The sequence below is a fragment of the Camelus dromedarius genome, chromosome 30, assembly GCF_036321535.1.
Source record: "Camelus dromedarius isolate mCamDro1 chromosome 30, mCamDro1.pat, whole genome shotgun sequence".
Classification (NCBI taxonomy): domain Eukaryota; kingdom Metazoa; phylum Chordata; class Mammalia; order Artiodactyla; family Camelidae; genus Camelus; species Camelus dromedarius.
In genome coordinates, this window is record NC_087465.1 from 251,509 (window position 1) to 267,606 (window position 16,098).

General features: G+C 43.9%; 1 protein-coding gene across 9 annotated transcripts in view; it reads left to right on the forward strand.

Annotated features, from left to right (window-relative positions):
• The window catches only part of SPIDR (scaffold protein involved in DNA repair), a 258,654-nt gene that overhangs the window by 234,493 nt on the left and 8,063 nt on the right, over window positions 1-16,098 (forward strand). For all 9 annotated transcript variants that reach the window (XM_064480799.1, XM_064480800.1, XM_064480801.1 and 6 more), the window contains 2 exons: window positions 5,609-5,810; window positions 6,720-6,866. In XM_064480799.1, the coding sequence (XP_064336869.1) occupies window positions 5,609-5,810; window positions 6,720-6,866 (349 nt within the window). The remainder of the gene's footprint in view (window positions 1-5,608; window positions 5,811-6,719; window positions 6,867-16,098) is intronic.

The following is a 16,098-nucleotide window of genomic DNA, read 5'->3' on the forward strand; positions in this document are numbered from 1 at the left end:
ACTTGAATTTACTCCAGAATCAAAAGGATAGCTCCACATTCACAAATCAAATCAGTGTGGCCATCACATTAACGAAAGGGAGGGTAAAAAACTCACATAAGCATCTCAGTAGACAGAGAGAAAGCATTTGACAAAATGCAACATCGACCCATGCTAAAAAGAAAACTCCATCAATGTGAGTATACAGTCAACAAACTTAGCAACAGACTCACAGAAAACAAACTAATGTTACTGAAGAGGGGCGTAAATTAGCTGTATAGGGTTAGGAAATATTAACTACTATGTATAAAATATGCAAGAAGGTTATGTTGTACAACACAGGGAATTATATAGCCATTACCTTATAATAAATTTTAATGGCGTATAGTCTGTAAAACTATAAAATCACTGTGCTGTATACTGTAAATCAACTATACTTCAGTAAAAAACAAATACACATTTAAAATAAATAGGCTCATTCTTGCTCGTGCCTCCTTTATAGCCACACTCATCCCCATTCCCAGCCCTACCCCATGGCAACCACTGACCTGCTCTCATCATTATAATTCTGTCATTTTATGGTGGTTACATAAGTAGGCCATGGAGTGTCCATCAGTATTAGTTTGCTAGGCCTGGCTATGCAGAGTACCAAAAACTGGATGGTTAAAACCGAAGAGAATTAATGTTTCACACTTCTGGAGGCGGAAGCCTGAAATCATGGCGTCAGCAGGGCCCTGCCAGCTCTGCCAGGTCTGGTGTCCACCGGCCATCCTTGGCATTGCTTGGCTTGTAGTGGCCAGTCGCGTGGCCATCCCCTCTCTGTGTCTTCACGTGGCCTCCCTCTGTGCTTATCTGTGTCCAAATTTCCCCTTTCTGTAAAGAAGACAGCAGTCATTGGATTAGGGCTCATTGTAATGATTTTATCTTAACTTGTTTGTAAATACCCGCTTTCCAAGTAAGGTCACGTTCTGAGGTGCTGGAGTTAGAACTCCAGTAGGCCTTTTTTGGAGGGACCCAATTCAACCCTTAACATCTCCTTCTGAAATTTTTTTCTTTTTTCAATTGGCATAATTCTCCAGAGATTCATCCAGAGAACTAATGGTGTTGAACTTTTTTTTTTTTTTTTAATGGCTGAATTTATTCAAGGTACACTGTCAAAGTAAGCAAGGGCTTGTCTAAGAAAGGTTATACAGCAGAAGCTGTAATGGAGCTTCAAATAACGAAGAATTGAAACCAGCACTTTTCTTCTTTACCACCTTTGGAATGAAGAGCCGAGGTGCTCCACTGGCTGGTTCCTCATGTATTAATTCAGTCTTAAATTTAAAAGGTAGAGGAGTGAAAGAGGAGGGTTGAGGGAAGGAGAAAAAGATAGATGAGGGAGGAATAGAGACTATTAAAAGGAAAGAGAGACAAACTAGTTTCAGTTTTCTGTATTCTTCACCCTTCTCACCCATGACCACTCTTTTTTTTTTAACTTTTTTTTTATTGAATTATAATCATTTTACAATGTTGTGTCAAATTTCAGTGTAGAGCACAATTTTTCAGTTATACGTGAACATACATATATTCATTGTCACATTTTTTTCTCTGTGAGCTACCACAAGATCTTGTATATATTTCCCTGTGTTATACAGTATAATCTTATTTATCTATTCTACATTTTGAAATCCAAGTGTGTCCCTTCCCACCCCCTGCCCCCTTGGCAACCACAAGTTTGTATTCTGTGTCTATGAATCTGTTCCTGTTTTATATATTTTTTTTTCAGATTCCACATATGAGCGATCTCATATGGTATTTTTCTTTCTCTTTCTGGCTTACTTCACTTAGAATGACATTCTCCAGGAGCATCCATGTTGCTGCAAATGGCACTATGTTGTCGGTTTTCATGGCTGAGTAGTATTCCATTGTATAAATATACTACATCTTCTTTATCCAGTCATCTATTGATGGACATTTAGGCTGTTTCCATGTCTTGGCTATTGTAAATAGTGCTGCTATGAACATTGGGGTGCAGGTGTCTTTTTGAAGTAGGGTTCCTTTTGGATATATGCCCAGGAGCGGGATTGCTGGGTCATATGGTAAGTCTATTCCTAGTCTTTTGAGGAATCTCCATACTGTTTTCCACAGTGGCTGCACCAAACTGCATTCCCACCAGCAGTGTAGGAGGGTTCCCTTTTCTCCACAGCCTCTGCAGCATTTGTCATTTGTGGACTTTTAAATGATGGCCATTCTGACTGGTGTGAGCCGATACCTCATTGTAGTTCTGATTTGCATTTCTCTGATAATTAGTGATATTGAGCATTTTTTCATGTGCCTATTGATCATTTGTATTTCTTCCTTGGAGAATTGCTTGTTTACGTCTTTTGCCCATTTTTGGATTGAGTTTTTTTTTTTTCTTATTAAGTCGTTTGAGCTGCTTATATATTCTGGAGATCAAGCCTTTGTCGGTTTCTTTTGCAAAAATTTTCTCCCATTCCATAGGTTGTCTTTTTGTTTTACTTATGGTCTCCTTTGCTGTGTAGAAGCTTGTAAGTTTAATTAGGTCCCATTTGTTTGTTCTTGCTTTTGATGGAGATACTGGGGATTGAACCCAAGACCTTGTGCACGCTAAGCATGTGCTCTACCACTGAGCTATAAACACCCACCCACCCCGGCCCTGCCCACCCTAAACATCGTTCTGTGTGTTTGTCATTTGTATGCCCTTTTTGGTGAAATGTTAATACGTGTCTTTTGCCCATTTTCGGTTTGGATTATTACCGTTGAGTTTTTAATTTCTTTATTCTGTTTAGAAAGCTTTTGTTAGATATGTGATTTGCAAATGTTTCTCAGGGTCTATAATTTGTCTTTTCAATTCATCACATAAGGTTTTTTTTTTCTTCCTGAGTACTCTTTTTTTTTTTTTTTTTAAGTTAATTAGGTTTATCTTCCCTAATTTATTTATCTTTAATGGAGGTACTGGAGATTGAACCCAGGACCTCGTGCATGCTAGGCACGCAATCTGTACCACTCAGCTAACCCTCCCCCTCAACAGGAGTTTTTGCAAAGCAAAAGTCTTTAAATTTTTTGTGGTCAAATTCATCAGCTTTTCCTCTCATGGTTCATGCTTTTATTGTCAAGTCAAAGACAAGTCAAGTCTCTTTACTTCGCTCTAGGTCCCAAAGTTTTACCTTCTACACTCTTTTCTAGAAGATTTATTTACACCTGAGTCCATGCTGCATTTTGAGTTGGTTTTTGTGTAAGGCGCATTCTTTGCCTGTGGAGGTCAGTGTTTGTTTATGGGCCTCCTTCCTGCGTTGAATTGCTTTTGCAACTTTGTCAAAAATTCATTGGGTATTTTTGTGTAGAAGAGATCTATTTCCAATAAATTTTAACAGTAAGGTTGGTAGTACTACTTTGAATCAATTGGTTGTGTCTTTTTCTGACTTTATTCTTAATCCCAATGCTAAAGGTAATTTGATAGTTAAGTTCAAAGGAAATGAGACCATTTTTGTTCACTGGGAGACAGAAAAAGAGACAATATGCCAAATCCAGGATATTTACAGAGAATCTAATATCTTTGAAGATTGTCAGATAAATTCTCACCTTCAGATAATCTTGTAGAAAGAAGTCTTTACTCTTTTTGAGAAATGTACCAGTTTTTAAAGTGTTTCTTGCCAATTGTTCCAAAACAACCATTTATAACTCCTCAGTCCGGTACAGGATTGTGTGCTGTGCTGCGACCTGTCTCCCACTCCTTCCAGTGGAACATTTTTTCATCTTTGCTCATCTTTTATGACCTTGTCATTTTTGAAGAAGAGGCCAGTTGCTTAATAGAATGCCCCTTCATATAGATTTGCCTGGCCATGAATAGAGTCAGGTTATGCGTTTTCAACAGGAACATCACAGAAAAAATAGTGTGTTCATATCAGGAGGCACACGGTTGATTTGTCCCAGTGCTGTGCTGTGTTATCAATTGATTAAGATGGTGTCTTGCAGGCTTCTCTGCTCTAAAGTTAAATAATAAGTATTTCATACTTATTAATTAACAACTATGTAACAAATGTTCTGTGGGAAGATAGTTTAAGACTGTATATATAAATGTCCTATTTCTTATCAAACTGTTACTCATTTTTTAACATCTATATGATTCTTGCCTGAATTATTACTCTGATAGCGGTCAATTGGTAATTTTGTAATTCCAGAATTTTTTCTATTTTGGCTATAATTAGGACCTTTTCATTTCCATGATTGGACTTGAATATGCGTTCACCTATTATCTCAGTTTGGGCCAGTAGATTCAGTTTTTGTTCAATGGGTTATGATCTGTAACTGCTGTTTATTTTGATACTCAGATCTCCCCAGATTCAAGCAGCCTCCTGTGTCCTTTGGACGTGTACTCATCATTCTTCCAGTACTTCCTTACTTTCTGACACAGTAAGATGCTTCAGACTCATTTTTCTTTGCTCTGTAATCAGCCATCTCTTAAGGAGCGCTAGGTGATTTTAATGAAGAATGGCATTTAGAAGCCAAGATCCCAAGATCTGGTATTAGGTGGGCTCATTTGCTGCTGGGATGTCATTGCTTCTAGGTCCTCTCAGTGGACAGAGCAAGGAAATACATGTGTTCTCAAGCACACATATATACAAGTCCATATCTATTCTTTCTTTGTTTCTCTCAGCCTAAAATCTTGGTTTTGTACCAGTACCTCCAACTCTAGATCATCACCACAGAACTGACTCTAGATTGTCTCATTTCCATATCTATAATTCCCTTACACAACAGTGAGAAACTTGGTTCTCATTTTCCTCAATATATCTTTGTCTAATTTTCTATATGTGATCAGCCTCCCATGTGAGCTGCTTCCTCCACTCAACTCACAGCTTCTGACCTTGCTGGTCACCTCCTCTGCCCAGTCTTATCAGCCAGCCACATGGGATCCTCAGCCTGACCATACCATCCCTGCCAGCAACACCAACTTAACCTCATGCCAGCCAGGTTCTCATGGCCCAGCCCTGCTGACCTCAAGGGTCTTCCTAGGCAAATCCTGGCCCCATTTACATCTACTGAATCCTGAATTCTGACCAAGGGGAAAAGGCTGAAAGTCATTATGTTAATTATGTCCTAAGCACCTCCCAGAGGCCCCCCCTCTGCCATTACCATCACATTGAGGGTTGGTACTTCAACATATGGAGTGGGGGTAGTGAGAGGGAAATACTAACATTCAGTTCATAACAGTCCCTAACCCTTAGGAAACCACATCTAGCAGGAGAGAAGGATGTGCATGTTCTGAATATGAGACACTGATGGTGACGTCCTGGGTGTGTGGGCGTGGGGTTGAGGGAGAGGGCATGACTTCATCCTGCATGGGTCAGAGGTCAAGCAGAGTGGGGCCTGGGAAGGGCAGACTGTCGCCCAGTAAAGGAGCCCCTTACACAGCTGCAGGCTGGGCGTCACAGAGCTCGGCTGTGTCCGGGACAGCTGGTGACCAAGACGTGCAGAGGCCATGGCATGTTTTGAAATATTTGTTGAAATGATATCGGAAACTGTTAGTGTTAATAATAATCACCTAAGGTTATTGCTTTTGAAAAATAATTTTGGATATAAGAGTAGCTATTACATTAACAGCCTTGACTGTGTCTTTGAATTACAGGTAAACAGTTTGGAGCCCAGGGAGCTATGGCTGGTGGTGACTGACGTTACTCTGCAAATGCAGCGTGGGGACAACTCTGGCCTTCCCAGAACCATGCCTGTGTGCGTGGCCCCCTCGTGCGTGCTGGGCCCGGAAGTCCAAGACGCACTCTCTGAGGCTGCCTCCCAGAGCTTCCTCTTCCGGGATGCCCTCCTAGACCAGGGTATGCTTTCGTCTCACTGACAGCTCTGATGTGGCGACCGAGAGATGCCATAGACTGGCTTTGTGGGTTCTTGCTGCCTTTGTCTTGCTCTGTAACCACTGGCCCCGTCCCAAATCTGCTGCGGACATGACCCTTGTAGTGGCCGCCTGGACACAACCAGAACTCCCTGCAGTGCCGACACGCCCGCAGGAGATGTGGTCTGTTGGGGTCACGCTTTTACAGATGCAGGAGCCACCTGAAGCCACTGCCTAGAGCAGCACTTTTCAAAACAAAGGAAAGGCTAGAACATTGTAACATGCGTTCTTCCCTCGGCACCAACCCCCTGTGGACATCAGAATCCACAGGTGCTCACAGCCCTTCTGTGAAGCGGCCTGGGTTTTGCGTGGAGCCTGCACTTGAATCATCTCTTGATCACTTACAGCGCCTGACATGGCAGCAGTGCTCTGGACTGCTGCTGGTGTGCAGCAGATTTGGAGTTTGCCTTTGGAACTTCCTGGAACTTTTTCCAAATATTTTCTATCCATCATTGTTTGAATCCACACTTGTTTGCATCTGCAGATACAGAGGCCTGACTGTGTGCTCAGATAAGTCAGCCCTTTATTCCCAGGAATCACTCTAGGATCCTGCCTAGACTGTATTTTCCACTTTATAACTTATTACATGGCACAAAATCTGCCTTTCTGAGTCGAATTTGAACCTAGTGTTTGTGTGCATTTCCAGCTTAGTGCATGGGGCTTTGGGTTTCCTTTCTGCACAGTGTTGGACACACACAGGGCCCCCATAGCGGTGCCCTCAGCTCTACCTGCCCCCGACTCCCAGGAGGCTGCAAAGGACACGTCTCTACTGGAGAGAGAACTTGCTTGTTTCAGAGCTCAGAGCTGTGGTAACCTGAGGTGTGTCTGTTGGCAGGTCGGATCGTTTGTATTGGACGCACTGTCCTCTTGCTTCCAAAGCCCCACCTGGGTGTGGCCTCCGATGCCTGGGAGCCGCCGGGCCCTGTGAGGCTGGATGCGTTGGATTCTGTCACTCGGGTCAACTCCATCTGCAGTGTCCAAGGTGTGTAGTCGATCTTGCTGGAAGAGGTATTTATGTTTCCTTAAATACCACACTTACTTTATATTCACCTGTTCACTTGTTCAGCAAGTGTTTGTTGAGCACCTGACAGGTTCCATACACTGGATACATAAGGAGCAGAATCAGAAGTGACTCCTGCCTCCCAGACTCGTAGTCTGTAGAGAAGAACCAGCAAATACAGAACCACAGCCTCCAGTGTTCGAGGGCAGGAAGGGCAGGAGGGAGCAGGCAGGGGGCAGGTGGAGGGTGGGGGCAGGAGGAGAGCAGGATGGGATGGGGGCTGGGAAGCACCAGGGGTGAGAGGGGGGGAGAAGGGTGTCAGGAGAGGCGAGTGCACGTGCAGCAGAGTCAGAGTTGGCCTGGGGTTGCAGCTGGGTGGGGGTGAAGCTCGGGGAGGGAAGCAGATCTGGGGTGGATTTAGACAGGAGGGAAGTTGCCGGGGAAGATGACGAAGTCAGTGCGGAGGGAGCGATACCCGAGCAGAGAAGGAACATCTGTGAAAGTCATTTCCAAAAAGTGTACAGAAATTCCAAAACTCACATTGGGGGACCGCCCCTCCACCCCTAGACCACTAGATTCCTGAGCCCATGATGGTCTGTACGAACAGCCAAAGCTGTGATCCACTGGTGCTTGGATCCATGGTCCCCATGTGCTGGTGTGTGTTCGGTGCATCGAGGCCATTTGGATTTTCTCTTCTGGGCGGCTCCTCTCACTGTTAGTACTGAGATGTGACTGCTACAGCCAAGTGGCCTTTAAGGAAGCAGGCTCTAACCACCATGTCTCATCTCTGAAGCAGGGACAGTAGACCTGACTTCAGAGCAAAGGAGTACATAAGATGCACCCTGGCAGCCCTGGGGCTGATGGGGGAGGCAGACACTCAGTGCTTCCACTGCACAGCCAGGCAGCCCACTGCGGGTGGAGGGCTGCAGCCAGTGACTGCAGGGTTGGTGGCCCCAGGGCCGTCAGGGTCTCTCAGGCAGAGCTGGTGAAAGGCACATGGAAAACCCCCAGAGGTGCCCAGGCAGCTATAAGGTTCACACGTTGGAGGGGAGACGGGGCTGTGGTTCACACGGGTTCTGTCTTGCTCTGCTGTCCCCGGCCATGCCGAGGAGGTGGAATGGTCAGGTTTTTGTCTTAAATGAAGCAGTGCTTTCAGCACCATGAGTAGACTCTGGTGCAGAGCAGGGGCTGGTGGTTGGCAGGAAGATGATTGCCTGGCTCTCTGGAGGAGTGCAGGTGAGGGTGGTCGAGAGTCTGGGAGGCTGACGAGCCCCTGGCAGGCAGGCTGTGAGGGCCAGATGCCTGCAGACCTGGGGCAGCCTGTCCACACCCTGTGGTCTCCAGACGCCTGCGGAGATCCCATCCTCTGACCTTTCTCAGAGCAGAGAAGGGTGAGGACGCAGCCCCTGTGTGAAAGTTACTGCCCATGCCACTTAGGCCTTGGGGACCTGGAATCTTAAGACCACAGGCACCAGCAGTGCCTAGAGTACCGTTTTATGAGGAAGTACGTCCCTGAAGAGCTGGCTTCCAAAGAGGTTTGGACCCTGACTCACTCGTAGCTGCAGCCCGTGAGTAAGAAGCACAGAGGTGTGAGCAGAGGGGAGTCTACAGACGCCTGTGGGGAGAGAGGAGGGTTGATTTTTCTGAAGAACCCCATATTTTAAAAAATAATAAGTTATAGTGAGACTTGCAAAACATAAAATTAACCATTTTAAAGAGAGAAATTCAGTGCCGTTAGTCCATTCCCAGTGTTGTGCAGCCACTTTTGTACATTGTCTTTTGTTATCTCAGTGGCTTTGAAAGCAGTGGTAGTCTAGTTTTTAATCACAGTGTAACTGAGATAAAATATACCCTTACAGCATGCACAGCTCGCTGTCACTGCTGTATTCACACAGTTGTGCAACATCCTCACTAACTAGCTGCAGAGTATCTCCATCACTCCAGAAAGAAACCCGTGTCCACCGGCAGTCACGCCCCACCCCTCCCAAAGCCCTGGCACCCACTCTTCTGCCACCTGTCTCCACGGACAGCCTGTTGTGGACACACATGGACATGAACTCGTACACTGTGTGCTCTTGTGTTTCTGGCTCTTGTCACTTAGTGAAACATTTTTAAGACATTCCTCAGGCTTCCTTCCATTTTGTGGCTGAATATTCCATCGTTTGGATAGACCTGCTTTGTTTATCCATTCATTGGTTGATGCATATTTTTTTGATTTGCTGTGAATATGCATGTAAGGCCTTTGGGTGGACATCTATTTTCTGTTCTTTGGGCATATTCCTGTAGTTTAGATCGTTTTCATGTTGGCCGTCATCCTAAACAGAGCAGCCGTACAACTGGGAGGACCCTGTGATTCCTCCAGCTGGGGAGACGACCATAGAAAGTAACCCATCCAGAGAGACAGGACTGAGAGACCGAGACAGGAACTCTGCGGCCAAACAAGATGACCAAAGGGTAACTTCAGGAAATATAGCCCAAGGTTAGAGACATGCAGTGTCCACTGTGACTTCTCCGGAGAGGGGCCGTGTTAACAGAGGGTCTCTTGCCAACACCCCGACCATGGAGTGACCCCTGAGCCGTGGAGGAGGCAGGGCCACCGAAGTTGGCTTTGCTTCCAGTACAGCTTTGTGACAGATCAGACGTCCTGCTGTCCACACCCTCACCAGCAGTGAGTGTTCTCAGGGTCTGAGATTTTCAGCCGTTCTTACAGGTGTGCAGTGGTGTCTCATTGCTGTGTAGTTTGCATTTCCCTGATGACATGTGATTCAGAACGTCTTTCATGCTTATTTGCTGTCCATATATCTTCTGTGATGAGGTGTCTGTAAAGGTCTTTGACCCATTTTTTTATTCAGGATGTTCATTTTCTTACTGTTGAGTTTTAAGGCTTTTTTTGTATATTTTGGATAGCAGTCCTTTATCAAATGGGTCTTTTGCAAACATTTTCTCCCATCTGTGGCTTGTCTTTTCATTCTCTTAATAGTATCTTTTGTAGACTGGAAGTTTTACTTTTAATGAAGTCCCATCAATTTTTTTCTTTCATGAGCTGTGTTTTTGGTGTTGTGCCTAAAAACCGATTGTCAATCCCAACGTCACCCAGGTTTTCTCCTAGGAGTTTTATAGTTTTGCGTTTTAAGCTTAAGTCCGTAATCCATCTTGAGTTAAGTTTTGTGAAAAGTGTAAGGCCTCTTTCTAGATTCATTGTTTTTCATGTGTGTGTCAGTTGTTTGAACACTGTTAAAAAGACTGTCCTTTTTCTGTTGGATTGTCAAAGATCAGTTGGCTATATTCATGTGAGTCTATCTCTGGGCTTTCTATTCTGTTGATTTGATTACATCTGTTCTTTCACCAATAAGACACTGTCTTGATTTCGGTAGCCATAATGTGTATCTTAAAGCCCTGTGATGTGTCTTGAAGTTGGGTAGTGTCAGTCCTCCACCTTTGCTCTTTCTTCTTCAGTAATTTCTTGGCTATTTCAGGTCTTTTTGCCTTCCGTATAAACTGTAAAATCAGTGTGTTGGTATACACAGAATTACTTGCTGGGGTTTTACTGGGATTGTGTTGAATCTGTAGATCAACTTAGAAAAAAATTTACTATTGAGTCTTCCTGTACACAAACATAGAATATGTCTCTCTTAATTTTGACCTTTCATATCTTTCAACAGATTTTATAGTTTTCCTCATATAGGTATTATACTTAAACCGAAGTAGTTCATTTATTTTACCCCTAATGTAAATGGTGTTGTGTGTTTTTAGTTTCAAAAGCCATTTGTTCATTGTTAGTATACAAGAAATCAGTTGCCTTTTGCATTCTGACCTTGTATCTTGCAACCTTGCTACAGGCATTTTGTAGTTCTAGTTTTTTGTTGTTGATTCTTTGGGGTATTCTACACAGAAAACTGTCATTGGTGGATAAAAACAGTATTCTTCCTTTCCAGTCTGTATACCTTTTATTTCCTCTTCTAGTCTTACTGCATTAGCACGTACTTCCAGTTCCTTGTTGGATAGAAGTGGTGAGAGGGGGCTTCCTTGCTCTGCTCCTGACCTTAAGGAGCAAGCATCTGCTTTCTCACCATTAGTTGTGACATATGCTGTAAGGGTTTTGTTTGTTTGTTCGTTGTTTCACCGCTAAAGCTAATATCTTTTTACTCTACACATTGAAGGAAGAGCACGTCAGCTCTCCTGCCCCTCTCTGACTGTTCTCTACCCCCCAACCAGTTTCTATACTTTATATTTGATTGATGGTGTTCTGTTCTGTAGCTATAATTAAATCCTGCACTTTGTCTACAGGTTGATTCTCAAATATGAAGATCAGTTAATGGTGTTTTTATTATTATGATTATATAAATATTTTTCACTTAATAGGAAAATATTATACTACTCTCTGTTTTCTTTCTTGTGTAATTTTTTCTATGGAGTTTTATATTGACTTTTATTTTCCTTGCACTACCTGCCGTACACCCTAATTATTTTCCAAATCCTTAAAAATGGTGACATCTTTGGGGTCATCCCATCCTTTGTAATTTCCCTCCTGGATCCTTCTGTGCCTCTGAGCCAACCTTGACGGGCTGCTCTGTTGTCAGCACTGTTCTGGGCCCCCTGTATGAATCATTCAGGTGTGAGTCACTCTTTCCTAAATCACGAACTACTTTATTGGATTGTTCCAACCTTAGGTTTTCTGTAAATGTTCCTTACCAAGTTGAGGATGCCCCTTCTATTGCTAAATTACTGAGAGTTTTATCATGAATGGGTGTTGGATTTTGTTAAGCGTTTTCTTTACATCTATTGAAATGATCACATGATTTTTCTTCTTCAGTCTGTTGATATGATAGATTACATTCATCGATTTTTAAAAAAAAAAAACATTGAACCTGCTTTGTAAACCTGGAATAGTCCCATCTGGTTATGGTATAATCCTTATTTTTTATGTAGTTGGATTAGGTTGCTAATATCTTGTTAAGGAAGTTCGCATCTGTGTTTATGAGAGATGTTGGTCTGTGGTTTTCCTTTCATGTAATGTTTTTGTGTGGATTTGGTACTGGGTGAATGCTGTCCTCGAAGGGTGCGTTAGGAAGGTAACGTCTTCTGTAAGAAATTGGGGAGGACTGGTATAATTTCTTTCTTAAACATTTGGTGGAATTCACCCGTGAACCCCTTTGGGCCTGGTGCTTTCTGTTTTTGAAGATATGAATTATTGATTCTATTTCTTTAACTCAGTCTTACCTCATTTTTTTGCACTTTATTGCACTTTGTAGATACTGCATTTTTTACAAATTGAAGGTTTGTGGCAACTCTGTCAAGCAAGTCTGTCAGTGCTGTTTTTCAACAGCATTTGCTTACTTGGGGTCTCTGTGTCACATTTTGGTAATTCACATAATACTTCAGATTTTTTCATTATGATTATATTTGTTATGGTGATCTGTGGTCAGCGATTTTTGATGTTACTGTTGCATAGATTACAACTTGCTGAAGGCTCAGCCGGTAGTTAGCACACTTTAGCAATAGCGTATTTTTTAATTAAGGCATGTGCTCTTTTACACATACGCTCTTGCACACTTAGTGGACTGCAGTACAGGGCAGACACCCTTTTACATGCCCTGGGAACCTTAAGGTGCGTGTGACTCCCTGTACCGCGGTGCCACTTTACAGCGGTGGGCCGTCTCTGAAGTGTCTCAGACGTCTGCCTGTAGACCCAGGCCTATCAGACCCCCTGTTTCTTCTTGCGGAGCTTTGGCTGATTGTGTCTTTCAAGGAATTTCTCCATTTCACCTAATTATCAAATCTGGGCGCACAGAGCTGTTTCTGACATTCCTCTCTTACCCCTTTAATGTCTATGGAATCCTCTTTCAATTCTGATGTAAATTTGTTTCTTCTCTCTTTTATCCATTAAGCCTTGCTAGAAGTTTATTAATTTTTGCTTATCTTTTCAAAAACCAACTTCTGGGTTTCTTGATTTTTTTCTGTGGATTTCCTATTCTCGGTTTCATCGATTTCTGTTCTGATTTTTGTTATTGCTTATAATCTCCTTACCTTGTTTTATAATTTGCTTCTCTTTTTCTTGTTTCTTAAGATGAAAGCTTAGATTATTGATTCTAGGGTTTACATTCAGTGCCATCAACTTCTAAGCATTGCTTTTGCTGCATCCCACAAATTTTGATGTGTTTTTATTTTCGTTTAATTCAAAATATTTTTAAATTTCTCTTGAAATTTCTTTGACCCGTGTGTTATTTAAGAGCATGTTGTTTAACCTCCAGATATTTTGGGGTTTTCCAGCTATTTTTCTGTTACTGACTTCTATTTAATTCCATTGTGGTTTAGAAGCATACTTAGTATGATTTCTGTATTTTTAAATGTGTAAAGGTGTGCTTTGTGGCCCAGAGTGTGGTCTGTCTGGGTGGACATACCATGAGAGCTTGAGGGGAAGGTGTGTTCTGCTCTTGTTGGATGGAGTCGTCTGTATGCATCAGTTAGAGCCAAGTGATGGTGTCCTCGGTTCAGCCACGTCCTTAGGATTTTCCACCTGTGGATCTGTCAGTCACTGAGAGAGGACCTGACGCCTCCAAGCACAGGGTATAAAGTGCAGCCATGGGCCTGTGTATCTCTCCTTGCAGTCCCATCATTGGCTTCACATATGCCACGTATGTTAACAGTCTCTTGTGATGCACACACACCCCGGACTGGCGTGTCTTCTAGGAGAAGTGTCCCCTTTACCACCAGGTAGCACCCCTCTACCCCTAGCAGCTGCTTCCTTTGCCCTGAAGTTGTCCCTCTGAACTTAATATAGCTCCCCGGCTTTCTCTTACCAGCAGGAGCGTGGAGGACCTTTCCTCTGATGTCTGAGTGTCTTCGTGTGTGATGTCAGTTTCCTGTACTCACCGTCGCTGGGGCTCAGTGTTTGTCTGCTCTCACAGACCCTTTTGTGTGTTCAGGCCATTCACATTTAAAGTGCATACTTACATGATTAGGTTAATAGCGTTCATGTTTTTAGATGTTTTCTACTCATTGCTCTTGTTTCTTTTTTGTTTTCCACTTTCTTTCTGCCTTTCCTCATTTTAATTGAGCATTTTATCCGATTGCATTTTCTCCTCTCTCAATATAACACTTGTTCTTATTTAAAAAAACTTTTTAGTAACTGCCTGAAGTTTGCAGTGTACACTTGCAACCAGTCAGGTCTGCTCTCAAATAAACACCGCCTATTTAGGGTGCACCCGCGCTCTCAGCTCCTGCCTGCAGTCCCTTGTAACACCTCTACCATTCTAATCACAGAATACACCGTTGTCATTATTTAAATAAACTTACCTTTTCAATCAATTTAGAATAACAAAGATTAGAGGTTTTACTTTACCCTCATTTATTCCTTCTCTGATGGTCTTCCTTTGTAGATCCAGTTTCTGACCAACATCATTTTCCTTCATTACCATTTTACCGTAGACCCGGTGGGTCTCGCTGAAGTTCTGCAGGGTCTCCCACAGCTGTAGGACAACTTCAGGGGAGTGGATCAGGTGGATACAGAATGTTATCACAGAGCATCCAGAGCTTCCGTTAAGAGCCAGTTAACTAGGGATTAAGAGAAAACAAAGCCCAACTGCAAAAACCAAGGATTGGCCTGGCCTCTGGTGCAGGAGCCCCAGCCAAGGTGGAGGCCAGGGTGGGACTGTCCCAGATAGACAGAGGGACAGGCTCCCTGCCCTCCAGCCAGCTGCGGGCTTGCCCAGATCCAGCTCTGCCAACTCCAGGCGAGGCTGTGTCCTCACTCCTGTGAAGCAACAGTGGCCCCCCCCACCTCGCCCTGTGGTGCCTGGTCTGCCCCAGGAAGGCCAGGCAGAGCCCCAGGTGGACTGGCCTCAGGATTTCCCAAGCCCCAGGACCCGGCAGGACAGAGTGTTTCCCTGAGCTGATGAGTCACTCATTGAGAACCATACCACGTCCCAGGAAGGAGAGCCTCCAGGACGGTGGTGCCTAGGCCTTCCCTCTGCAGACATCGGCTCCCGGAGCTGTGGGACTTCCTTCTAGCCTCTTCCTGGGGACAGGTGTGCGTTGGTTTCCCTTCCTTGAACTGCTCCCTACTTTGTCCCAACCGCTCATCAGCGGCGGGTGGTCTTGCCTTCCCTGCGTAGGGGGCGTGGTCACACACGGCCAGAGTCCTGTCCTCAAACCGCGGTCGACCTCAAACTAGGAGAAAAAGGTCCTGAGCTCCGGCCTTTCAGCCAGAAGGAGGGGGGCAGTGGGGGGCCAGCCTCAGCCTCACCGGAGAAGGTTAGGGTTATGGGCTGGACCCTTGGGAGGACCTTCTGCAAAGTCACCTCTTGTGATATACCTTCCCAAGTCTCATTACAGGAGATTCCTGTACATGAGACAAAGGAAGTTAAGTCTTCTAATAGCAAATTGCAGCCAAGTGATGAATGTGACTTCACAACTCTTAAATGCTCAGGAAAATTGTTTTTTTCCTTCTGATGCTGGTTTAAGTGAATGTCCCAGACACTGGCAGTTTAGTAGTACACTTCCCAGCCATCCCTGGGAGTTCTGTTAGGGTTGTCAGTAGGGATTTCCAAGGTGTGCAGACCCCAGGTGACATCATTTCCTGTTCCTTAATTGGAAGGAAGTTGCTTAATCCCATGTAAGTGTGAAGGCTCTTTACGCCCACCAGTATCCTAGGCTAAAAGGGCAGGTAGCAGCTTTCTTTTCCTTAATTCATTTGGCCGACCTACCAGGGACATGGGAGCCTCTGTGTTGACACACCCTGGGAGGGAGCCCCCACCTGGGCTCTGCTTTGTGAAGACACGCCCTGCCGGCTGTATTGTAAGCTCTTATTGGCTTAACTTTTCATCCCTTTGACTCAGTCTTGATTAGAGTTGCAAGGACAATGAAATTATCTGGGCAGCCTTTTCAAAATCAAGATGTATTATTTTTACTTTAAAGTCATTCAAGGATGCATTGCATGAATGCATTTTAATAAACCAAACCTACTTAGCTCTTACCATTCTGTTTTATCCTCTACAGATAAATTTTCTCCTAATGTTTGTTCTAGTTGGGAGTGGAATTCTTTGCTCCAAAAAATGGGAAGGACGACTCTTCCATTTTTCTGGAAACTTAGATCACATCTTACTTTTTTTCCCCAGTGTCTAATTTCACCACTTTTCAACAGGGATGGTGTGTGATTTGCCAGTGTATCTCGAGGATATCTGCACTGCTGCACATTCCAAGAAAATTACACCAA